At 40.5% G+C, this 27,121-nt stretch overlaps 1 protein-coding gene across 7 annotated transcripts in view; it reads left to right on the top strand.

Moving 5' to 3' along the window:
• The window catches only part of LRBA (LPS responsive beige-like anchor protein), a 559,238-nt gene that overhangs the window by 25,043 nt on the left and 507,074 nt on the right, over positions 1-27,121 (top strand). For 6 of the 7 annotated variants that reach the window (XM_075930022.1, XM_075930023.1, XM_075930019.1 and 3 more), the window contains exons 3-5: positions 23,960-24,191; positions 24,350-24,450; positions 25,948-26,043. In XM_075930022.1, the coding sequence (XP_075786137.1) occupies positions 23,960-24,191; positions 24,350-24,450; positions 25,948-26,043 (429 nt within the window). Of the gene's footprint in view, positions 1-8,984; positions 9,122-23,959; positions 24,192-24,349; positions 24,451-25,947; positions 26,044-27,121 lie in introns of those variants that run through there. The other variant, XM_075930025.1, reaches the window with a different exon arrangement.

Raw genomic sequence — 27,121 nt, 5'->3', positions numbered from 1 at the left:
TCTCCCCTTGCTTCCTGAAAAGACATGCTTGCACTGTCAGGGAGGGGTGAGTACATTCTGGTGCAGCTTTTCTTTGCTTCTGTGCAGAAACCATTTTTCTGCAGGAATCAAAGTTAATTTGTGGGAAGATGCATTGCTGCACATGTGCAGTGTGCAGAATTTTCCCCAGAAGTAAAGGATGTGAAAATTCCACATGGTATTTAAATAATCTCTACCACTTCCTTGTTCAGACTGACCATCTGGTCATAACTGTCAGCATTTGTCCACAAAGCCACAATGCATACAGGACTGCCTAATTAATGAGGGTTTCCAAATTTAGCAAGTTTCTTGTGCAAAAATATGAAGTCAGAAGCAGCTTACTTGGAATTCCTGATGACTATAGGAATATTCAATAACTTTTTCCTAATGGCTAAAAAGATTGTTGCCCTCTGGATTTCAGTTTCACATCCATTCTTAGGGACCTGGAGTAAGAGAACTGGTTAGCTACTTGAAGCTTTTTACACCTAACAGTAAGGAAATGATTAAACACATATTGTGGACTGGGATACATGTTTCTCAGGGGAAAAAAGGACTAACATCCTTTTTTATTTGGACCCTTGAGAAATAAAATTAATATTTCCATAATCTAATCATGCTATTCCTGCAATTTAATCTTGTTTTAGTGTTCCATCTTTACCACTAAAGACAACTCACTTTTGGTGTGACATAAGTTACATATAGTCATTTTTATCTATTATATATAAACAATTCAAATTATGCTTGAGGTCTTCATTTATCATAGAAAAGTACAGTAATCTGTTTAAACAGACAACTGAACATGTAGTGACCTTAAAGCTGAAATTAGGTTACAGAAATTAAAATGAGCAAAGGGAATACAAATTCTTGAAAGATCTAGATTAGGACTTTTCAGCAGAGTATAAGGCTAGCTGCTTTAACTCTTTCTATTATTTCTATGCTTCCTTGAGAAAAACTTCATAGCTGAGGCCTGTCTTACAACAATGCTCTGCCCCATGGAAATAGCTGCAAATGGTGAACTGTAGCCAATGGGAGCCACGAGGCTCTATGGATATGGAGCCGGTAACTAAACAAACCGGAGCAGCCCAGTAGTAGCTTTCTCAGAGTGGGTCTGCAGACCACTTTGATAAACACTGATCTATGTATATTTCAGAGTAGTTACTCATCTTCACTAAATGCATCTTCTTTACCTGAATCTGTACTTTTCCACTCTTTGCTTTTAACACAAATAAAAGTTAGTGACTTCATTACTTGTCTCATTTAGACACAGTGTTTGGCTAAGTGTTTCTTCTAAGGCCATGTATGGGAGGTAAATATTCTAATCCTAAATGAATGTTTGCTGTAATCTGCCAGGTCATAATATTTATCAAACATTTCATGGTGTTACTATTACCCTTGTCAACAGATTCATGGATAAACAAGTTTCTTTTTTAAATGTCTAAGGGAATTTCAAAGCCTTGATTCTTTAGGAATTTATTGCTTTTTTAAAAAATACAGTCGCTTTTTCAAATTTCCTTTTTGTACTTTGGGAACATAAGGGTCTATAAACTTGCTTTGGGTGGGGTTACCAGATGGTTTTAAAAAAATGCCAGACACTCTTGATCTTGATCGGGGGGAGGAGGACAGGTCAGGAGAGGAGCGGGGCTGGCCAGGAGGAGGTTGGGGGGAGCAGGGCTGGCGGGGAGATCGGGGGAGGGCGGAGGGAACTGGCCAGTGGGAAGCAGGGCTGGCTGGGAGGAGGTTGGGGGGAGGGGGGCTGGCTGAGGGTGGGGGGTGGGGACCAGCTGGCAGGAAGTTGGGCTGGCTGGGAGGGAGTCAGGGTGGGGGGGGGGGGGGGAGAGTGGGGCTGGCCGGTGGGGAGCGGGGCTGGCCCGGGTGCACATAGATCCTGGGGTGATGCCCGTTTCAGTGTTATATGTCCGGTATTTTCTCAATTTGTTTCCTGGACTGAAAGCTCAAATACTGGACTGTCTGGTTCAAAACAGGACACCTGGCAACCCTAGCTTTGGGCTGTCCACTCATCTCTCATGGCCATCTCATCAAAATAGAGATGAACACCCCTTCATTTGGGAGGACTTCTCTGTGTCATCTCTCTCTACTTATAAAAAAGTTTTGCCTGCTACATGACAGAATGATGTTATCAGGCTCCCTGGCTGCTTTTGTGAGTGTAGTGAGCATGGGGTGCAACTGTTAGAAATTAATATTACAAACTCTGATGACAGTAGTTCATTAGTTAACTTCCCTTACTCCATTTACATTGTGTATTTATTTTACTTAGCCTATATTTACTACATTTTATGATTACTAAGTGTATCTTCCTGCTCATTAAAGGAAGAGATTTGATCAAAATACCGTGAGCTTCAGCATATGGGTCTCTGTAACCTGAACTAATGGAAAAGCTGACCCAGAAGTTCTCTCTGAGGTATTGCTATTACTGGGTAAAATTTCAGTTGAGAGAATAATTGTATTGTTGGGCATCAAATACTCAAAATAGTATAACCCTTACAACTGCCTTAAGGAAAGTAACCTTTGTAGCTAGTTTGCGCTTAAGGGAGCTGATCAAAAAGAGCTGCCGTTACAGTTTCGGTCAGTATTGAAACAAATTCTGATTGGCTTTTCTTCACTGAATCATAAAAAATAAATTGTCACATTTAAAAACTAGTTTCAGAATGACGTTCCCCACTACACACCGTGTTTCACTTTATTGTAAACCACCATAAATGGATGCTAAAATGCAATATCAATAAATACGTCAATACTGCCATCCTCCAAGACATTAATTTTTGTCCTTCTTTACTATTGAATTAAAATTAATTAAAATTCACAGTGGCACTGAAACAATTTTTAGGGTGCAACGTGCAGAGCTATGCCCTTCCACCCCCTTACCCTGCACTAGTTTGGGACCACAGATGGGGGAGGTTGCAGAGCCCTGCGTGTGGGGCCAATGGCAGGAGCCCTTGGGCTAGTGACTGGGACACCGGACAGCAGGGGGCTCCTCCGGACTGGTGGCTGGGACCCTGGTATGGGGAGCAAAACCTGGTGGGTGATGCAGCACTCCCCACATCCCTACTTCCTATGCCTATGTAGGGCCAGAATTTTAAAGGTATTTAGTTGCCTGTAGATACAGGGAAGGTGCCTAGGCACTTAAATCTTCTTAAGCACCTCTCCATCTTTAAATACCTGAATACCTTCAAAAATCTGATTTCACCTAGGTCAGTGTTTCTTAACCTGGATGAGGTAAGTGTTAGAAATATTAAATATATTCACAGATTAGAGGCTTCAGTTAAGCCTTTATTAAAGTTGTGCAAGTATAAATATCAAATATAAGTATTCAAATATAAGTATCTTCAAACGTTTAAACTGTTTTTCTTATCCTAATTCATGTAGTACTTCATTTGGATATATTTAGGGGGAGGAGGAGAAAATGTGTGGTTCTTTCACACATCTGAATATTAAAGATTTACAGTAATAGTCTCTTGGCATTCAGAATCTGTTACCTCAAATGCCCATAAGATGGTGCTCATGAGTTGTGTTTGTGTGTACTGCTGGGCATCTTAGATTTGTACTAACCTGTTATGGTTGAGTGTGTAGGTGTTTTGCTTTGGATTATTTAAAACTATATGCACTCAACATATTGCGTGTTGATACAGACTATATAAATGAATGTGGAGCACGCTTTGAGGATAGGCTTCAGTCATAGGCTACCTTTGCTGCTTTTAGAAAAGACTGATGTGCAGCATTCATTTTACCTGATCGACAGACAGTATATCAACAAGTTACCTTTCTGACATAAAAGGAAAAATAAATATTCCATCCTAGTGTACGGTGAGCTATTTTATGTACTCTGATCTTCATCTTTTGCTCTTTACTTGTCCTTTATTACTATTTTCCTCAAGCAGCTCTTCTGCTGTGCCTACTTCTACATCAAATTTTTCCTCCTCAGAAAATTATTCTGGTACTGATCATGTTAGTTTGTTATCCACAAATGTTTTTCCATGGGCTCAGTCTCATAGTTCTCTTTGAACCAATTAATGAGCTCTATGGAAGGGTGCGTTAGTGGAAGAAACAATAAATATTTATTAATAAAGCAGTGCTCATGTTTAATATCCAAGGTTTTGTGTTTAGCCAGAACACTGTTTTACAGTACCTGTCCAAAACTGGGCTACCTGCCTCATAAGTTTCAGTACTAGCCCTGATGAGTATGCAACTGAACTTCAGATATGATATAAGAAACAAGGCAACAAAAGAGTAAAAAGTGTTTGGAATAAGGAGGGAACTTGGAGAAGTCTTCTATGAATATCAGTCTGTCCTGCTTAAATTGATTTAAAAAAAATCTATTTAGGAATTACTCTGAGGAAGTTCTACGGCCTGTATTGCACAGATGGTCAAACCACATCAGTGGTCCCCAACACGGTTCCCGTGGGTGCCATGGCGCCTGCTGGGGCATTTATGTGCGTCCGCTGAAACATCTAGGCTGGCCCCCCACATGCGTGGTGCTGGCCCCAGGCGTGTGGCGCATGGGTGGCCCCTGCCCCGGGTGCGTGGCACATGCGCGGTGCTGGCCCTGGGCTCAGGACGCGTGGGCGGCCCCCATCCCCGGTGCATGAGCGGCCCCGCCCCCGGATGCCCGGCACGTGAGCAGCCCTGCCCCTGGCCGCCCAGCAGCCACGAAAGGTTGGGGACCACTGAACCAGATGGTCTCCTCTGGCCTTGGAATCTGAGTATGAATGGCAATGAATAGTACAAATTGAAACTCTCTCAACCAGGACTCTCTGGTCCAGCAACATCCGTGGTGTTGCAGGACCATGGGTATCACAAGACCAAAGACTCCTGGTGGAGAGCTAGTGCATGGGAGCACTGCAGACTGACAGGGCAGCAGAAGCCTGACAAATGGCAGTGGGGCTTCCCAGCAGGGTGGTAGGACTGCCCGGTAGTGCAGTGGGAGCCCAGCAGGAATAGGAGTGTGGAGGCGGCGGGGCTGCCGGGCACTACAGCAGGAGCCTGGTGTGTGCAGAAGTGGCTGGGCTGCTTGGCACTGCAGCTGGAGCCCACTGTGTGCAAAGCTGGCAGGACTACCCGGCACGGCAGTGGGGGCCAGTGAGAGTGGGGAGTTGACCAGGCGGGCCAGTGGTGGGGTTAGGACTGAAGGGGGGCTAGAAATGACCTCTTCTGTTCTGGCAAAATCCATCATCTGGGATCGGTCAGGTGCCGGACCAGAGAGGGCCAACCTGAGAGAAAGATGTGGTTCTAATTCCTGCTCCAATGACTATTAAAATGTTTATACACAATGCAGCAATAGCTTCAATAGAAATTAAGACCCATACTAGAGTATCTCATAATCCAGGGGTTTAAAATATTTTCCTGCAATGAGGGAGACCTAAATTCAAATCCTGTGCCCTAATCAAGCAGTGAGGGAAATGGAATCTGGTGCTGTTACATCCCTAGTCTATGCCCTAAGCACTCAGCTATAGGGGAGCATCCCTCCTGCTTTCTATGAAACCAGTTCTTTAAAAATAGCTGAAACAGATTTTTTTTTTAATTTGCTGACATTTTCCAAAACCTTTGGATTATTCACTATAACCAGTGTTTTTATCCTGAAAAATCAGCCATTCACTCAGTTATTTTTGTAAGTGCCTTTTACAGAAATTGGCAAAATATAATGTGCCTCAATGTTTGGGTCTTGATTGGTAAAACAAAAGAAATCAGGTGTAATGTCTTCTATACATGCTCAAATTGCTTTAATCACCATAGTGTAGAAGTAAGCACGTTGGTATCAAGGTGTTGATATTGGTATGGCTTCTTTCTGTATGGGAATGGTGATGAGCTATAATGGTATAACCACTCCAATTCTACCAACATTATTTCAGTAAAAACAAATCACACCTCCAATCAAAACAGCTATACCAGTAGACCAGTTCTAAAATGCAAGAAATTAGTTTAATACTGTTTTTCTTTAGAAACGAATGTTTATGAACCTCAAGATACTCAACTATATCAATGATCTAATAACGCTACTACAGTAAAACTCCAATCGTCTGGCATCCAATAGTCCGGCACTCCTGATAGTCCGGCATCAAAATGGCAAGAGCCTAGTGAGTGAGCTTCAGCAAAAAATGAGTCACAAGGTAACAGCGGTAGCAGCTGAACTGAGCAAAAAGGGTAAAAAAGGCTTTAAAAAACTAAAACATTACAGCATACTGTATACAGTATGTACAATAAAAAGGGTTAAGAACACTTTATACACAGTATATAATGTATACAGTGTATATATATATATAACCAGTTTATAGTACCTCCTGATACTCCGTCATATTTGATAATCCGGCACCACCTAGGTCCCATAGGTTCCGGATTATCGGAAGTCTATGGTATTCGTGTCATTCTCAGCCTTTGGTTTCAGATCAGCAGCCACTGTTTTGTCCCTTAAAGTGTTGCTCTACCAAGGCAAATATCAGTGACCTCTTACTCAGTCTGTGCCTCTTGGAAGCAAGTAGTTTCACATGTGGGAACCAGTTGACAATAACAATGTTGCCAACACCATGATTTGAAAACACTGGGGATTTGCAAAAGTGATAACTGCATTCAGTTCCAGATTTAGCTTTCAAAATTGTATTGCTGGTGATATCACAGAAGGAAAGAACCTACCTTCACTGTTAGATCCCAGATTTAATTTTTGGGATGGGAAGTTGAATAAAATATTGCGTTACTTATAAATAAGTTAGATTGCTCTGAATTGATTCATTAGGATGACAAATACCAGAATCTGCTGTTACTCTTCCACAATGCAGCAACACTTTGAGCGCTGATACTCACTTGTAAAAGATGGGGGCGACTTCTACATTCCTTACTGCTATCAGTAAGTAAAAGTGTAGAATTTCACCAGGATACACATGCCTGAATACCCACAGAGATGAAAGACATTTTTAGGCATGCAACTCCTGCACAATTTTTAAAGACCTTTCATTCTAAAGAACAGAATGATGTCAATATAAATTTACTAAGAAGTTTGCCCTTTCTTTGTTTTGTTTTAGTGGCATTCTTCTCTCCTTTTTAAGATGACACTTTCTTTGTTTTCAATCCTAGCAGGTTTTTATAGGGCCAGAAGGAGTGTATGAGGAAAACAATTTTGTCATCCATTAATTTCACTTTTTAAAGGAAAGACTTCTAAGAAATATCACCTTGCATATTACTATTTTATGTCTGGCTACAGCCTTCTTCAGGATATCTATTGTAGATGCCTTCTTTCCTAGGATTGTTTTATTTTGACTCAAATCAGAGAGCAAGCAAGCAACATTAAAACATCCTTGTAAATTCTAGTGCTGGTTGCCATTTTAGAACAAGCATTTTCTTTACAAATATAAAAGTACTTTATAAAAGTAGCTTACGATATTAGGAACTACATTATTTCCAGGATTAACTGAGTTTGTGTCTGAAAATTTTGGACTTGAACCTGGTGATTAAGTTGAACGAAGCTTCAAAAAATGAGAGGATACCTCAGCAGATACTACTTTTGGCTGAGGAGATCTGCAGTCAGTTCAGATCGGTTAGTTAATTTGATCTCTGCTGTTTTGTTCTTTGTTGTACTTCTGTTAGAAGCCCAGAAATCTACTTTAGTGTTAATCATGGATACAGAAAATCAACAATTTGCTAGCAAATTGTTTGCTTATTTCAGGCTTTAATTTCAAACCGTTCTTGTATAACCATTGTTGATTTCCTGATTTTCTTCCCCCCTTCCTTCCACCAAAAAAGATTTTAATTGGACATAAGGGGCAGACTGAATACCCTGTCTTGTCTGTTTGTTGCAAGTAGGCACAAGAAGAGTTAAATTGCTTTTTCCAAATCATAATGTACATTATGTGTTTTAGGGAATTTTTGTATTCTGAGACCTACTTTTATATCCTGATCAGTTTATAAGTGAAAACAAGCTTGGTTATCTTTTAATCCCTGTCAGTGCATAACTGCTGCACAATGTGGCACTGCTAAGTAATATCCTTCCTTCGTAGAGAGAATCAGTACTGGTATAACAAATGGATTGTTATTTCTGGTTGGGGAAATCTAATAAGTTACATTTGCCTGAACTAGTCTATAGTTCGTGCTGATTTTTCTTTTACAAAGAGTGCTGAAGGTTCATGGAGAAAAGAGCTGAAAATACCTATCAACTCATCAAGAGAAACCAGTAGCAACATTTTATTTCAAGATCTATCTTTTTAAGCTTGAGTGAAATCTTAATTTTACTCTTTTTGATGGGTTGAAAATGGAAGACAGGCAGTGACAGGGGAGAAATGGATTATGGATTAGAAAAGCAGCTGCTTTACCATTACAATTTTTACTTATTTACTTTAAAGATGTGAATACTATAATTGGTACTATACAATGCACATAAATCAACAGTACTGCATACAAAAACTATTATGATCTAGAAGACAGTGATAGAGTCATGACGGACTGAGAGACTTGGGAATATGTTTACCTCAGCTAAAATATTTTGAGTTGTCTTAACCTAAAATTGGAATTCACAGCCAAAAGTAACATGTTAATGTATGAAGTCATCTATAGCTACTCCATAGTTAGAAAAATTTTAGTTCAGTTATAAATGCAAATCTTTATAAGATAATTTGTAGGAAAATATTAAGTTTTGCAGAGGAAAGATTATTAAAAATATTTTTTTGAAAATTTTGTAAATCTGTCCTTTAAAAATTATTGGTCTTCCTCACATTACTTTGTACTTCTCTAGCTTAATAGTGTACAGCTCTAATTAGAGTTGCCAACCCTCCTGCTATCACTGGGAGTTTCCCAGAATCATGCCCTGTCTCCCAGAGTCGACTGTAGCCAAACTGGTAGATTTTTGGGTACTCACAGTCTGGCATGACAGTGTTTTATCCTGTTCCTGGAAGCTTCCAGCACTGCATTTGTTAAGCAGGGGGCCTCTGTGCACCACTTCTGCTCGGAACGCAGACTCTGCAGCTCCCATTGGCTGGGAACACAGCCAATAGGAGCTGTGGGAGTGGGGCCTGTGGGTAGTGGTGCATGGAGACCCACACCATTTCACCCCACCTAGGAGCTGCTGACAGAGGGATGTGCTGGTTGCTTTCAGGAGCCACTTGAGGTAAGTGCTGACCCTGGCTTTTATCCCTCTGCCAGCTCCCAAACTCCCTCCTAGAGCCTGCACCCCCTCATATACCCCAACCACCTAGCTTGGGGGTATTCAGTGACTTCCCTGAAGAACTGGACTGGTCTTTTTTGCTTCCTCTGCTACTTCTTGGCTTCTGTGTATACATTATCATCCTCCAAATCATCTTCTCTGTTTTTGCTTGTAAAGAAATTCTTTGCTCCTCCAGTATTCTACCAAAGGATTCATTAAAGATCATCAGGGGATTATATTATCAGGAAGCTTTTGTGAAATTGTGTTGGCAAATGGATGTACTTAATTATCAGGTGACGAAATATTGAAAGCCCTTTAGCTTTTCACAATTTTCCCATCAAAGCAACGCCTGCTTAACCAGTTCCTCCAATATTAGTCTTTCTTCCCTGCAAGCTGATTAGTCAATTGGTATAATTTGGAGAGAGCAGAAATGGGACACATACAGTTCTTGTTTTTCCCATAGGTGAGTTACTATGGTATACAGTAAGTAGACAACAGAGTTAGCTAGCAATTAAAAACAAAATCTCAAAACATAAATGATGGTGGTGGTAAGCGACATTCTAACAGTTGTACAGTGAAAAAGTACTTTTGCTGTTTTAGTGACAAATAGTGCAAAGAACAGCATTAAAATTTTGCTTTGCAAAATCAACACAGTTACAGCAGAATGCATTCTATATTCTCAAGTGTTTTTAATTGAAATATGAGGGAAGATAAGCAATGACTAGCCACAGAGCATAGAACACAAGGAAGCAGAGAAACAGAAAAGAACACCACAAATCTCATGTATTTTTACCAAGAGACTCATCCCAAGAAAATCTAGTGACCATGACTGAAGTGGGGGGAACTTACCACAATATTTTTCACTATTTAAGTTATGAAAGCTAAGATTGTGTAAACCAGCGTTTCTCAAACTGTGGGTCGCGACTCTAAAGGGGGTTGTGAGCAACTTAGAGGGGGGTCGCAGGACAGTCTGGTTATTTGGGTTTTTGGGACAGTCCGGTTAAAAAAAAATTGAGAAAATACCGGACATGTGCAATGGCCAGTATTTTCTAGTTTTCTGGCTGGGCGCCTGACAGAAGCCTGGCAGGGGCGGGGGGAGTGGCTGGGAGGCAGGCTGCGATCAGCGCTGAGAGCCTCTGGTTGCGTGTGATGCCTTGGGGAGGAGAGGAAGCCCTCCCTGTATGTGCTCCTGAGCGCTGTTCCAGTGTGTGGTGGAGCCGCAAACGAACTCACTCGTGCTTTGCTGGGACTGTGCGTGGGACGGGCAGTGCCCTGGGATCTGCATGTGCCTGGGTCAGTTCTGTTCCCTCCAGCTGATTCGCACTCCCCCCGACCCTCTCCTGGCCTGCTGGTTCTCCCCCACTTCTCCTCCTGATATTCCCCGTTGGCCAGTTCTCCTCTCCTCCTCCCGATCTCCCCCAACCAGCCCTGCTGCCCCCGACGACCCCCCCCAACTTCCCCGGCCAGTCCTGCTGCCCACGATGCCCCCCCCAGCCCTGCTTCCTGCCAGCCGGTTTCCCCCATCCCGCTGCTCCTGACAACCCCCCAACTCCACCGACCAACTCTGTTGCCCCTCACCAGCCCTGCTTCGGGTGGCCAGTTCTCCCCTCCTCCTCTAGATGTCTCTCGGCCATCCCCGCTGCACCCAACCCCCCTCCCCACCAGCCCTGCTTCCCACTGGCTGGTTCCCCCTCCTGATCTCCCCTGGCCAGCCTTGCTACCCCTGACGCACCCCTGCCCCCAGCCAGCCCTGCTACCTGCCGAATTTTAGAGGGTCGCAGTATTACAAAGTTTGAGAACCCCTGGTGTAAACAAAATGCTTCCAAGATTTTTACTTAATCCTGAAATTATCTTGTGGATGGACAAAAGTAGACCAGAATAGCAGACAGGCTTTTGGCACCGAAATTATAAGAACTATTGCTTAAGGACTTGGATGGTGCCTTTTCAGTTGGTTCTGACACCTCCAAAAATGGAAATAAGAAATTGCGAGATGGCTCTCTGGTATTCTACAGGAGAATAATTTCAGTATTAACAGCGTGTCTTCTATTGTGGCTGGCAATGCCTCTTTGAATTTAGGGAACAGAAGTCAGTGCATCAGAAACTCAAACAGCTTAATGACTGACTGATATAAGTGGAGTGCAAATGTCATCTACAATTACATAAAAGATGGGATGAGGGAATTGAATTTTGGCATAGAAACACTCATCCTCAAAGTATACATGGAGTTTTCCTCCAAGAAGAAAATCTCATGCATCCTTTTTCAGGTTGTATGAAATGAGATACAAAGATGTGAAGTAGTCCAATTTTGAGACACTGCATTGAGATTGACATTGGCAAGCTGTTTGATAAATACAGGCTGGACCTCCCTGGTCCTGTACCCTTAGGACCTGATTGAACTAGACAGTTAGCCAGACCAGGGGAGGTCAATTCTGCTCCTCTTTTGACGGACTCTGGGCTCTCCAGGGTCCATCAGCTGACCTGGCAGGCTCCCTTCTCTGAGGCTACTGGGGTTTCCACTGTCCCAGACCTACTGCTGCTGCTTTGGGACTGCTGGGGTTATCACTGCCCTGGGGCTGGCAGGGCTCTGTTGCTGGTGAGCTTCTGGCTGTGGTTCCTGCTCCCTGGCCTCTCGGGTCTAGGGGTTCTCTGGTCCAGCAACATCCATGGTCCCAGTGAACCAGAGAGTCTGGACCAGAGAGGTTCAACTTGTACTGTGTTTTACAGCAATCGAGAAAAGATTGTCTCAAAGGAGCAAAAAGTAGGTCAGAAAAGGGCCGAGGTTTTTAGAGAAATGTCAGAGTGGTGAGTGCAAAATTTTGAAATTGGTTTCTTTTGCACTTTCCATTCCTGAATTCAGTGCCTACTGCTACAGAATTTTCAGTTTGGCACAACTGTGGAGCAAGGACAGAAAGACTGAGTAATAACATTGTAAAAGCAGAGCTACAGATGCAACTGAACCTCACTATATCTTGTGCAGACTTTCATGAGTTCTTGAAGAATCTGGAGTTGCTTAGAGCAGTAAGAGACCAGCGGAAATACAGATTTTAAGAAAGGACCCAGGTTTAGTTTAAAACATAACATTTAATTTTATAAGCATTTAAGTAGAAGGTTTAAAACTTAAGGCTATTCATTATTGTTGCTTGGTAGCTAGCAAACTAATGCTCAAAAAGATGGGTAACCACATAGAAATCTGAAATTATCATGTAGATAATAACATGAGTTAACTACTACATTCAGCTAACCTCAGCCCAGAACCCCCCCCCCCCCGCACCCCAACCGCCTGCTACAGCCTAGTGAAAGTGAGAAGAGGGGATGGAGTGAGAGGGGAGGAGCCAGGATTTGTGCAGTTACAGTTGGCATCCCTAGCTCTAATATTGATTCATTTTGTTCATATTTGTATGCACGCATTCTGACAGCATAAATATGGGCCACTTTTAAAAAGAACATGCAAAAGTCATGTTGATTCACCCTCTTGTTACTGTATTGCTGCTTATTGTTTAGTGGAACTCATAGAGTAGACTAGAAAAAAGGTGTGTGTTCGGTTTTAAAGTTAGGTAACTATATTACTTAAGTAGTATTTAAAAATATGCTGGCATTTATTGTACATGGAATTAACACTTTAATCCCTTGTGCTATCTAATTTTATCCTTGCTTTTTTTAGGGGTGTAGTCACCTGAATATTAGATTAGTGCAGTGCCTGCTAGGGTGGGGTTATGTTTTGTTTAGGGAAAGTGCCGACTGTGCACTTTTATTTGGTCATATGTTGCAAAACTCATATTTTTTAGCTGTGTTTTGTGGTGAAAAACCAAGGTGGAAGTCTTCTGAGGATTGATACAGGGAGCACTGTGTGTAAGAACCTGCAGAGCTGGAAGCTGGGATCATGGTGATTCTGGGGTACAACTTAGCAGATGTCAAAGCTACACCACACACCCATGGCTGGGCCCTGCCATTGAGACATTCAAGGAAAACTGTACTATGGAGACTGTACTGTTTTAGCTATATTGCCATAGCTATGCTGGCATGACCTCATAGTATAAATGCAGCATACTCTAACCAGAAGGGTTTTTTTCCATTGGTATAGGACTACACTTCCTCAGATGATCTAGTTACGTAGATGGAAGCATGCATTTGTTGATATTACTGTGTGGGACAGGTTTTGTGAATTTTTCAGACTCCTGACAAGCATAGGTATGTTGACCTAACTTTTAAGGGCAAACAAACAGTCAGTCTTCTGTACTAGGGGTATGGTATTTATTTTTGTTAGCTGGTGAGCTTATATTTCTGGATTTGTCTTTGTGGTATGAAGAGGTTTTAATAAAATATGAGGGTACCTAAGCCCCGAAATAATCTGTTTAAGAATATTAAAAATTGAAATGAAAATGTTGTGTAAAACTTAGACATTTTACAGATAATACAGTTCTGTAAAGTAAGGAGGTAAATAGTGGGGTGTCTAAATAGTAATATGGCAGAGTGTTTTTCATATCCTAGTGAGTTTAAATTCAGAGTAATGTAACTTGAACTGACTTTCTACTGGCTGTCATACAATGACGGATTTCTGATTTTTTAAAATATGTCAGAACCGTAAATCACTAGTTTGCTAAGATTGCACTAGCAAGCTATTAAAGAACATGGCAGTATTTACTGTAGATAAATGCAAATTTAAAAAGGTTTTCTGTATCATGGTTTAAATGATTTAGTGGCTTTCAGTGCACATATATGAATCTGATGTAATGGATTTACAAAATTTCATCTCCTGTATGGAGGCACAAATTTGCATATTATTAGACCATAACCTGGAATAATATCTTTCTTGTATATATTTAAACAGTATCTCAGATTAAAATGTGCTGAAATAAATTCGTTTTTCAAAATAAAGGCCATATTTAAGACTATAATGCAGAAATTGGAACAGGTTTTTTGGGAAAAATGGACATAAATTGTAGCTATATGTAGACTTCTTCTATAGAAAATTTATACAACTTTTTAAAGCTGGGATAGCATGTCTATACATGGGCCATTGTTTCTGAGCACAGTAATAATAAGTTAGCAGTGACGAGTATTTAAGGAGTAAGGGTTATTTCGAAAGAAGGGGTTTCTTTCAAAATAACCATGTCTACATGGTGTTTTTATTTCAAAATAGTGGCTGGATGCAATTATGCAAATGAAGCGTGAGAAATTCAAATCCGTGCTTCCTTTGCAATTTCGCTTGTCTGCATTTGCATTCCTCTCTCGACTGAGGAATGCAGTGTAGACATGCCTGTACAGACCACTAAGTGGTTTCAGTTGGCTGTGTTGTAGCACAAACTAAGAACACAAAGAGTAATCTTTTTTTTGCCCATGTCGATAGAACACAGATGTGTGCTTTCAGCTTCTGTAATAGAAACTTAAATCTGCAATCTCAAGTCTTGGCATATAAATCCAGGGAAAAATTCATCATAAATCACAAAATGAGTATTGGCTTATACACTTAAGCATTCTTATTAATCTGAAATCCTAAAGAATCTTGTTAGAAGTAAAATTTCGTCTTGATGCTGGTACACCAACATTGCAATCTAGGGCCTAGTCTATGCTAGTGTGGATTATTGATCTCAGGTATGCAATTTCAGCTATGTGAATAACTAAAGTTAACATACTTCGATGTACTTACTATGATATCTTAATGCTGTTTTACCTAGAATCAATCTAAAACAGTGGTCTCCAACCTTTTTAAGCACAAGATCACTTTTTGAATTTAAGCGCAATCCAGGATCTACCTCAAACCCAAAGACCCTTGCCCCACCTCCCTTGTGCCCCTTCTCCAAGGCCCTGCCCCTGCTCACTCTGTCCTCCCTCCCTTCCTCCTTCCACCAGTCAAGGGCAGACAGTTGGGGCACAGGCTCTGGGTCTTGGGCTAAGGGATTTGGAGTGTGAGAGTGGCTCTGAGCTGAGCCTGAGACAGGAAGCTGGGGCGCAGGAGGGGGTTCAGGGTATAAGCTCTGCAAGGGAGTTTGGGTCCAGCGGGCTCAGGGCTGGGGCAAGGGCTTAGGGTGCAGGAAGAGGTTCATGACTGGAGAAGGGTTTGGGGATGTGGGTTCCAGCTGGACACTGCTTACCACAGGTGGCTCCTGGGGGGGCTGGAGGTGCAGAGGGGCTAAGGCAGGCTCTCCCCTGCTCTGGCCTTGCATCACTCTCAAAAGCAGCCAGCAAACTCGCTCCATTCCAAGCTCTGTTATGGCACCCCTGACGCCTGTTCTGTGGAGATATAATACAGTTCCTCTTCCTCTCTCTTCCCTGCCCTGTACAGCAAGCAGGAGGCTCCTGTGGGGAGCAGGGTCGGGGGGACAGCACCAAGGCAAAGGGCAGGAGCATCATGGCAATGCTGAGGGGGCAGATGAAGTGCCGGCACTTGATAGCCTCTTGGCCAAACCAGTCAGGATCTAAAATATCTGTGCTGCACCAATGTAATCTGATATGCAAGTTGTGCAGTGCATACTCACTGGAGTTGTGTTGATTGTAGTGTGTAGCCAGATGGCATATAGAATTGCTGAGCCTTGGGGCAAGGATGGGGAGGCAACTCTATTCTCCTGGAAGGGACAGGGTTGGAGGCTAGTCTCGCCCCCCCCCCCCCCCCCCCAGCTCTTCTGCACTGCCTGGGGCTCTGGTGGTGATTCAGTTGGGTCTTTCTCTCCTCTCCACCTCCCAGTTGGTGGGCTTGTCAATAGCTGACATTCTCCTGGAAACTCTGTCTTGTTCTGATGGAGTCAACATGAATGTCATGTTGTTGGTGCTCTATTAACCATTACATCTCCAATATTGAGTCTCAATAAGAGATTCAGGCTTCTCCTCCCATCAATGTATGTCCCCAAACCCTTATTTTACCAAAACACACTTATGAAATTGCCCATGAAATAGTAGCAGGCACGTTAAGTGACTTTTCTTAACCCCTATAATAGTTTTATGTTACTTTACTGTTATGATCTAGAACTTCTAATCACACTGTCATTAATAAAAATTCAATAAAAAGATTGAATTTGACAATTCAAAAGTAGACAGGTAATTGTGGGTGTTAAAATGAGTGGGAGATGCCACTTTTGCCACATTCTGCTCTACATTTGAGTTAGGTAAAAGTTAGGAGCAATAGCTTGACAAGGTGAAGGAAAGCAAAGGAATAAGTGAAACAAATGATACTTTGCTTTTTGTGTTCATCCCCCCCTCCCTTTAAGCTTTTAGAAGAAAGGATAGAAAAGAATAGACAATTAAATTAGTATGTTTCATTATTTGTGTGCTCCCTGAATGCTGAAGAGGGCTACAGTAGTGTAGAGCAAGACAGAGAGGATCAGCTTTGTTGCTTGCACCAGTGCCTGAAAGAAAAACCTGCTGCTCTTGCTGGAACATATACTGTGAAGATGGATCAGTCGGTATAGTACTTTCATATCTTCTTGCTGTGATGATTAGTACAGGCTAAGGCTAGGTCATAAAACTGTACCACCTTTGGTTCCTTACAGAGGGGTTTTTGAATTTCGAGACTTTGAAATATATAGATAAAACCAAAAGTACTAATGATGGGGGCCATAGAAATTTCATTCTTCAGTCTCTTCTGAAGCTGTTTGGATAAACTGATTATTTGGGGTCATAGATTAGTAAGTACAAGGCGAAGATGATGGCAGGAGGTAAGAAGGAAGCCGTTGGAGGAGTTATCCATCCCCTGAGAGCACTGGAATTCTCAACTCGGGGGGTGGGGGGGGGGGCTTAATGCATCCAGTTGTGGTTACACTGTATTATAGCAGTAACAAAGTCTACTTTTTACCAGTGATAGAAATGTAGCCTTGTTAGTCTGGTGTAGCTGAAACAAAATACAGGATTATGGAGCACTTTAAAGACTAACAAGATGGTTTATTGGATGATGAGCTTTTGTGGGCCAGACCCACTTCCTCAGATCAAATAGTGGAAGAAAATAGCCACAACCATATATACCAAAGGATACAATTACAAAAAAGAACACACATGAAAAGGACAAATCACATTTCAGAACAGAAGGAGGATGCGGGGGGAGGGGGAGAAGGTAAATGTCTGTGAGCTAATGGTATTAGAGGTGATAATTGGGGAAGCTATCTTTGTAATGGGTAAGATAACTGGGGTCTTTGTTGAGACCCATGCGTAGAGTGGTAGACAAATCAACAATGGAATATTAGACACCACCCTCTACAGAAAACCTACTGACTCATACAGTTACCTACATGCTTCCAGCTCTCAGACATTTACCTCCCCGGATCCCCATTCTGTTCTGAAATGTGATTTGTCCTTTTCATGTGTGTTCTTTTTTTTAATTGTATCCTTTGGTGTATATGGTTGTGACTATTTTCTTCCACTATTTGATCTGAGGAAGTAGGTCTGGCCCACGAAAGCTCATCATCTAATAAACCATCTTGTTAGTCTTTAAAGTGCTACGTAGTCCTGTACTTTTTACCAGGCTTGCCTGACGGAAGGCTGAAATCTTTGCTTTTGTATGTGAGCCTTGCCACAGTTATCCATGCCTTTGCCACCAGAAGATTGTACATTGGGATGTGCTTTAAAACCATTCAGAGCTGACATTTGTTATAAATGCATCAGGTTGCTTATGGAAGAGGGGCATCATGTTCAGAGTACTTCACACTGCTAATCATGATTTGCACTGGCTACCAGATGGTCTTCTGGTAAAGATAAGAGTTGGTCTTAGGGTTGCCAGGTGTTCGGTATTCTACAGGACAGTCCAGTATTTGCATGCTCTGTCTGAAAAAAAAAATCAGAAAATACCAGACACATGCAATGTCGGGTATTTTCTGATTTTTTTCCGGCTGCGCACTGGACGGAAGCCTGGCGTGGGCAGAGGGAGCAGCTGGAAGTTGAGGCCACGATTGGTGTTGGGAGCCTGTAACAGAAGCCTGGTGGGGGCGGGGGGAGTGGCTGGGACTCCCAACCACTCCCTCTACCCCTGCCAGGCTACTGTGTAATCACAGGCTCCCAGTGCCAGTCGTGGCCCCACCTCCCAGCCTGGGAATCCTAGCTGGGAGGCGGGGCCGCCATCACTGCTCTGGGATTGTCAGAAGCCTAGTGGGGGTGGGGAGAGTGGCTGGGAGGCTGGGTGCAATCGGTGCTGGGAGTTCTCTACAATCATTTCAGCTGCAAGATAAAAAGGAGTTCTAAATTCTTCTATAGCTTTCACTTTAGAGGAATAGAAAACAATGAAAATAGCTTGCACATTTGCACAATTATTTCTAAGCCTCTTTACATAGAGATGGTGTAGGATGAAGATTGTTTATAATAAAATTAAGTATTAAACATAGCATGTGTTCTGGGTGTTTTTTGTTTTTTTTGCTTGACAAATATTTAGCCCACTGGTTTGGTATTTTTTTTTGGGAGACTATCTGGCAACCCTAGTTGGTCTTTACCTAAGAACGGCATCAGTGGCCTAGAATCTACTTGTTTAAGGGTACATCTGCTCTGAAATTGTGAGTAGTTTGTGTGTAGACCTATCTGTGCTATCTTTATTTAAGTAGCTCACTAAAAAATATATTGAGGATGTAGTACTACAAGTGTTTGCACAGGCCCACGATGCCTTACTTGGGGGTTTAGGTAGGCTTGTATGGCCATGCTGCTGCATCCTCCCTGCTATTTTAGTGAGCGAGCTAGACAAAAGCTTTTTTAGGCATTGCAACACAAGCTGAGAATTACTCCCCTAGCTGTAGTGTAGAAGTAGCCTAAAGGTTTGTCTGTTCTCTGAACTGGAGTCTAATTCCCAAAGTGAGAAGACATATTAATCCAGCTAGTTGATTGATGCACTAAAGATAGAGTGTAGCTGTGAGGGTGCAAGTTGCAGCACTTGCTCAGTATATACTTAGCTTCCTCAGTATATACTTAGTATCTTGGACGGGCACATACTAAGGAGGACTAGGCCCTCTCGCTATACTTGGTTACACTCTATTTTTAGCACAGTAGCTCCATCAAAGCTAGTGTTGGTATGACTCCTCGAGCTGAGAATTAAGTAGGGATGTAAAAAGTTAAATGGTTAACCAGTTACCTGGTAAGCATTAGCCTTACCAGCATGCTTACTGGATGACCGGAGGACCCAGCTGGCTGGAATGGCCCCCCGCCCACAGTGTCCTGGTTAGCAGGACCCCAGCTGCACTGGGTCAGCAGGACTAGATCAGCTCTCTGCCTATGGCCGATAGTTAACTGATTAAACAAATTGAACCGGTTAATTATTTTAGGTGGCTTCTACACCCCTCTTATTCAAAGTTGTAGATATGTGGTCCAAGAATGAGATCATTTCTCTGCCTCAGGCTGGATCTGACACATTATAAAAGAAGTGTGTGCGCGTGCATGTGCGTGTTAGAGGGTAGTGGGCTTCCATCGGGGCATTCTCAGGAAGGGTCCCAGGTCTTTAAAACTTGACCCCCAATTCCTTCTAATCCATAAGTATTCTTGTTGTGACTGCACTGACGTGTAATGTCTCAAAATGTGACTCTTCCATACTGTTATCTGAATTAGTGACAGATTCCTCTAATACACATGTTATTAAATAGAGAGGATTTTTAAATGCATGTAAATTCTCAGTGGGGTAGGATGTGGACACGTTCATGGAAAAGTAAGAAAAAGGAAGTTGTTATAATCAGTATTTCAATATTTTTCTTTTTTTCCTTTTTTCCACTCCTCTGCCCCATCTTTTTTTGATCTATAGAGTTGATCCTAAAATTAGATCCATCTGTCCAAGCTTCTTTTACATTCTTGTTTCTTCAGGAAAGTACTGCAGTGGGGGGTTTGGTAGTAGGATTTGATTTTTAATTTTTATTATGTCATACCTACAGTTCTTTCCAGGATTGCGGTTTCCTTGTGCTATGCATCATACAGAAATACAGGTGTCCATGGTCTCTACACCAAAGAGCTTAAAGCAAATATGTAAAACTCTGGAAATGGTCAACTCTGGCTTTTTCAGAGACATGGATTTGAATTATTCCTAAATTAAAGCTAATTGTGGTCTCAGACTCATTTTAGTTAGTTTTGCTAAACTGTGCATGAAAAGTAGCACTCCATTTACCTGAAATTTCTTAAATGTTTTGGTTAGCAGCATATATAAATGCCCTGAGTCTTAAAACTTGACTTTCCAGAAGGGCAGGGTTTGGTAGTGACTGTATGTTTGTTCAACACAATCTTTTAATTATATGTTAGTCTGAAAGTTTTTGCACATAAAGGCAAAATAGGCCCCAGCAGCTCTTCATATATCCTATGAATCCTCCTTCCATCTCAAGTCAGATGGGAATTTTCTAGCAATCATTTCATTCCCATCCCTTAAATGTGTGTTTTTTTTTTTTTGCTTCTCCTCTGCTAGATTTTGCTACCATAAGGAAACCTTAACATGTACGGTTAATTTCTAATCTACTAATTTTGAGAGAGGTTAGGAAAGAAAGAAACATATTTAAGATTTGTGTTGGCTTAGAATTTGAATGCTACATTCTTCTTAGTCTGGAAATACCAAAGGCAAAATTTCCTTATGCTTACTGAAGAGCTCCAGATATTGATGTTATGCCTTTCTTTTCTGAAAGTAAATATATCTGGCAGATGTTAAAGACATAATGTAAAATTTGTGAAGATGTATTTGAATACTTAGAACTCTATGCTTTAAAATCATTGCTGTATGCTTGTGTGCCTTATAGAAAGAAAATGTTATGCCACCCTGTGGGTTGCTATAAAGAATGTTTATGAAGTTCAGCCTAAGACTTAAAATACATTGAATTGGAGAGTTTTGAAAAATGTACTGTATGACACGGGAGACCAAATCATGCTAAAGTGCAGGGAAAGACTATACATCAGTTCAAAGGCTACATTATTCAAAAAAATACAACCATAAAAAAGTAATAAGATTACATTCTCACACTTCATGGCTAGTAAGGTGCATTAAGCTGCTCAGATATTCATAACTTACTGTGACATTTGGGAAGATTACATTTTGCTGTGCACAGCCATTACTGCAGCTCAGATAATAACTAGCCAGTGCATGGGCCTGTATTATGATCCCTGTCGTTGGGAACAAATTTGTGTTTTGAAGGTTGATCAGTTCCAAATCACCATTAGAAAGGGTTAATATGACATACTGTGGAGTGTGTGCGCTTATGTGTATCTAATAGATATGCATGGATGGAGTATCATATATAGTGCATGTTGGGTGTACTGGTTTTCCTGTCAATTTTTTTCTCAAAAGGTATTACTTAAAACACTTAAAGGAGAAACATAGTTACTGCACTAGATATATTCTTCTAATGTAATATCTGCTGAAATATTTGTTGTTGACAGACTGGAAAATTAATTTGATCGTTTCTTAGATGGAAATGCTGCATGTAGCCAAAAATGAAGGGTTGATGATAGAAATGATAGGGTGAAGATGAAGTCCTATTATTTGCAACTAAGTGCTCACCTGTACAGTTCTGATATACTTGTTAATTGGTTACTTAACCTCGATAAATAATTAAATTAATAACTAAGCCATGAGTCTTAATTGACAGCAAAGTTATAGCCATTGTATTTGCATCAAGAATTACTTCACTTAGTGTCCTATTCAAGTTCCATATGGGATACTGTCCTTTTGAGGAAGGCCTCAGTTGGTCTATTACGGTGGCTGATCTGCTTTCATTGAGGATACATCTAGACTACCCGCTTCTTTCGAAAGAAGCTTTTTCAAAAGAATCTTTCGAAAAAGCTTTCGAAAGAGATCGTCTAGACAGCCACAACTTTTTTCGAAAAAGCGACCTGCTTTTTCAAAAGAGACCACCAAGCCAATCTGGATGCTCTCTTTCGAAAAAGCCCTGTTTGCATTCAAGAATGCCTTTTTGCGAAAGAGCTCTTTCGAAAAAAGGCGTTCTTCCTCGTAAAATGAGGTTTACTGCTGTCAAAAAAAACCCGCCTAGTTCTTTCGATTTAATTTCGAAAGATTGCGGCAGCAGTCTAGACACAGGTGAAGTTAGAACCCTGTAGTCTAGACATAGCCTGAGTGTAAAATAAATAATAATGTGAGATTTGCTGTCTTGGTTTTTGATGCAGTTATGTTCAGACTTTTTTCTTTGAATTTTTTAAAAGTGCATTTTGTGGTGTTACTACTTCAGTCGATTTTACCCTCGGATCTCAAAGCATTGGCAAACATTGATACTTTAAGGTAGATATCACCTCATTTTACAGCATGGAAAACTGAGGGATAGAAACGGAGTGACTCGATAAAGATGAGAGGAGGTTGGTGGCAAAGATGGGAATAGAATTCATATATTCTGACTCCCAGTTCTTTGACTTTTCTAGATAATATGATTTATTAGATATTTCTTTAATTACGTTATTGCAATTCAGGAAAACTGAAAATAAAAGGGAACTATAAATAATTTTTAAAAATGGTCATATGGAAACTTTCTCCATTTCTTCAGACAACCTCAATCACTTTTGCTAGCTTTCTCAGTTTCTTATGGTATTTCACAACACTGCTAATTATGTTCAGAACATTGAAAGTTGCTGCATCCAAACTGGAAACAAAATTTAGGACATGTTTGAATATGTTACAGTGGCTTGAGTGGTGTATGACATATAATATTTAAGGACAACAGCAGTTCTGTTAAACATATTTGACCTCAAAACTTGACCAAGTGAATGGAGCTGTAGGGTCTTATGAGAAGATAAGAGAAAATAAGTATTTTCGAGTGACCTGTGCAGAAGTATAACTTTAGGAAAGAAATCAATTTAATTTATAATTGGTTATTGTTGAGCTGTAGTTCTAAGGAACTGATGACAGTTGTCTGAAGAATATAGTTCACTTGTTTAGTTCATTTCCCCCTCTCCAAACATATCAAGATATTTGACTTATAGGTGTCCCAAAGTGAAATCATGACATTATTTTCTTAGGAAGGTAAATGGGGGTTGGTGACACACAGAACTTTTTTATTTTTTGAAATTCTTTCTGTAATTGGAACAAAATGTAACAGACTAGAATGTATATCTAATATGTCACACAGTATTGTGATCTTTTGTCTCATTTGCTAGAAAAGTATAGAAATATGAGGTCTGGTGAGACTGTTAACTTCAAGAGAATAATGTTTTGATTCTAGTTCAGGTCTTAAATGAAGATGAGTTTTTGTGGGGGTTTTTTTTATAGCTGTTCTCTTTTGTACACATCAAAATCTTCTTTGTGTGGCACACTCACCAGTTTCTGATTATGCAATGTCCATGACCAGAAGTTCTGAAGTGTTGCTTTTGTGGATTTAAGTGCATTAGGAAATGAAGAAGCATAATCATTGGTGTTGGGCCCCAACTAGTGCTGCTATTCCTTCACTTATAAATAATCATTAACATTCAATCATATACATCTATTTTGTGCTACAGCTTGAAATGAACAAAACCCCCAAAACTTATAGTACCTTTGCTTACAAAGTAAAATTGCAGTTGATATTTGAATCCACTTTTCATCTAATATACTTGAAGTGCATTTTAATGTTTGTAAAGAGTGACACTTCCATGAAATTGGGCAGCTGTTCACAACAGCAGTTCTTCTCTTACCTGTCTGGGTAGCCTTTTTCAGAAAGGGAAACAAATACCAGAACTTCAAAGTTACATGGCAAATCCATAACAGAAGAAGCAATGGGACTCTCTGTCTGTCACCATCCAATCTCTGTTCCTTAATGTAATTCAAATCTAGGCCCCAAAACTCTATATGTTTCAGTATAAATTCTTAGGAACTAGCAGAGAAAGTTCTAAATGTAGAAAAATATTTGGAGAAAATTGTTACTAATGCTTTACCTTTTTTTTGCCTAACAGCTTGTAGGGGGCCATTTTGATCTGGAAATGAACTTTATTATTCAAGAAGGAGAAAGTATTATCTGCATGGTAAACTTGTTGGATAAATGTGACATTACCTGCCAGGCAGAGGTATGGAGCATGTTTACAGCAATCCTGAAGAAGAGTATACGGAATCTACAAATTTGCACAGAAGTGGGGCTTGTTGAACAAGTGTTGCAGAGAATTGATAAAGCTGACAATATGATTGCAGGTATTACTTTAGTTGGCAATATAATACATTTATTTGAGCGAAATATGACTGTCTTAATATACCATTTTAACAGCACTTTTATTGAGAAAATAAAAGAATACTCATTTGATCATTATGTACAGAGCAGCATACATATAATTTTAATATTTTTCCTTCAGATCTCTTAGTTGATATGTTGGGAGTGCTGGCTAGCTATAATTTGACGGTCCGGGAACTAAAATTGTTCTTCAGCAGACTACAAGGAGAAAAAGGAAAATGGGTAAACACTTTTATTGTCTTAATTTTGGTTATATTGTCTCCTAATCATTTTAAACAAAAAGGCTATTACAAACATTTTAATAACCAAATGTGAAAGCTACCAAAGATCCTCAGTAGTATTATCAATAGATGTCATCTTGTATATAAGTAATAAAATACATTGTGTAGAAGTGTGAGTAAGTTACCTATTACATTTAAGTTTGGTGGCTTTAGGAATACTGGAACTTAGTGCTTCCAGATCCCCCCCAACAATCAGACTGTAGTTGTTGTCTTTGTACACTGGGAAATGATTTGACGGTAATAGGTGAAATCTAAACATCAGAATTGCTATTTTGATGGAATTAGCATCTGCTTTAAAAAGTATTATAAGTTAATTGAAAACATCTTTTGTAATCTGATTTGGTGGCCTCTAAACTAACTTGCTCAAAATAGAGAAAAGGCTTCACAAATATAGTTTCTTACTGATTAAAATCAAATACCTATTAAATATAAAAACCTATGCTATTGCTCAGTTAAAATTTCAATTTTTAATCAAAACCCCAGAAATAAGTTTTGAAACCTCAACTCACTACAGAGAGAGAACTGTATATATCAAGGTATAAATATATAAGGTTAATTCAGTTAAAATATTGCATATGTTCACTGTGGGTCAGTTATGGTTCTCTTTGCAATGTTAATGGTTTTTATTTCCTGGCTCTTGTTTACATTCAATTTTCTTCTTCAAAAACAAATACAGAGGAGAGGAGGAGGAGAAAAACGTAGCTGCAGTGCTAGGAAGTTGAACAGCTATCTGAAACACTAGATATCCAATTTTCTGTGCAATGTCACAGTGCTGCAGACAGTCAACTTAAACTGTAATGACCTCTCCCCCATTATTTTTTGCACGTGTGAACCATTTTGATTTGCTTTGAACTTTTATTTTTGAAATACATTTTTAAAGTTTAATAGTGATTACTCTTCAGTAAGTGGCTTCATATGAAGTTTTAAGTTGACTGTTTTTTAAGTCTTCTAGTTTAAACAGTTTGAAGTTTCTTCTGAAAACAAGAACATGAGTTTTGTTTCCCTGGCACTTTCTAGGTCCAAGGAAGTTTAAAGGAACTTCTTTACCTCCCTCCTCAGGGGAAGACCAGCCATTAAAAGTTTCAGGCCTCTGGAAAGTTATAGGAAAGTGGGGGGAAAAAAATCTTAAAACTGTTGGCCTGCAACCATAAGTATAACAATTGGTATATTAAATAGATGTACGTGCTCATGTTTTATTTTGAGATTACTGCCACTGAATTCAATAAGAAAAGTTAGCTGGAACAGAACTGGACAGTTGGTGTCTAAGTTTAATTTTAATTTGATACTGTTGATTGATTATTTCTCTCCTGAGTAACATTGAGGCCTAGTGCTTATGTCTGTGGAAGGATGAGAGAAATGGTCAAATTGCATCCTTTTTTATCATGTGTGTCAGCATAATAGAAAAATGTTTGATACTCAGGTTAATTTCTCTTAATAGCCACCACATGCTGGAAAATTATTGTCTGTATTAAAACACATGCCTCAGAAATATGGTCCTGATGCCTTCTTCAACTTCCCAGGAAAAAGTGCTGCAGTAAGTAGTTATATACGTTTTCTATACCTTTGTTATCTTGCTCTTTACTACTGTTCTTTTCTCACCTATTCTTAGCTGGCTGTGTACCTGTGGTGTTCAACCAGTTCTGAACGCTGTAGTGGCTACTACTATAGTGAATTAGCCACATTCAGCCAGCCAAATAACCACATGTGGCTAGTGCTAGCATGTTGGACACCACAGATGTATACCAAGGATGGGCAATAAGTGGCCTGTGGTGGAATGCAATTTGCCAGGGTTAGCTCCTTGTATGTTGCTAGATGTTTATTTACTGGAGCAACTGCAGGTACGGCCACTCACATCTCCCGTTAGGTGCGGTTCACCATTCCCAGTCAATGTGAATCAGGCCTCCACTTTCCATAGCTTACATTGGCCAGGAATGGCGAACCACGGCCAACAGGAGCTGCAAACAGCTGTACCTGCAGACACGCAAGTAAACAGTTCATCTGGTGGCCCTTGGTATATACCGGGGTGGCAATAAGATGGAGGTTATTTGCCAAGGTTAGCCCCTGGTGGGCTGCCAACTCTTGATTTACCTCTGTGGTTATAAAATGGGCGCTTGCAACACCTGTTGGCCAAGGTGTCATGGTCTGCACCACTTCACGCAGCTCCCATTGGCCGGGAACAGTGATCTGCAGCCAGTGGGAGCTACACAGGTAAATACAGAGGTGGGAGCCTGCCAGGGGCTAATCTTGGTGAACCATATCTGGCCCATGGGTAGGTTATTGCCCATCACTTTTGTATATGGTGATATCTACCACTCTGATATTGTCCCTTGAGAGAACTGTTTTCCTGTGTGGTAACTACATCAAGGTTAATTAAAAGATATATAATATTAAATATGTACTACTTTTTTGGAAGGACACACTATCTTAGCTAAAGAAAGATTTGTACAAGTAATAGCTAGTATCTTAATTCATAGCCCATTTTGTGAGAGGGGTTCAATTAACTTGCTCTCATTTGTTTTAAGCAGACTCTTTCTTTGCCTTTATTTCTGTTTTAAGTCTTTCTTAGCAATGGTGCCTGCTGTAGTGTGAATCTCACAAGGGAATCCTCAAAT

Source organism: Pelodiscus sinensis, chromosome 5 (assembly GCF_049634645.1).
Source record: "Pelodiscus sinensis isolate JC-2024 chromosome 5, ASM4963464v1, whole genome shotgun sequence".
Taxonomy (NCBI): Eukaryota; Metazoa; Chordata; order Testudines; family Trionychidae; genus Pelodiscus; species Pelodiscus sinensis.
Note: the sequence above shows the minus strand (reverse complement) of the source record. Positions and strands in the feature narration are given on the sequence as shown.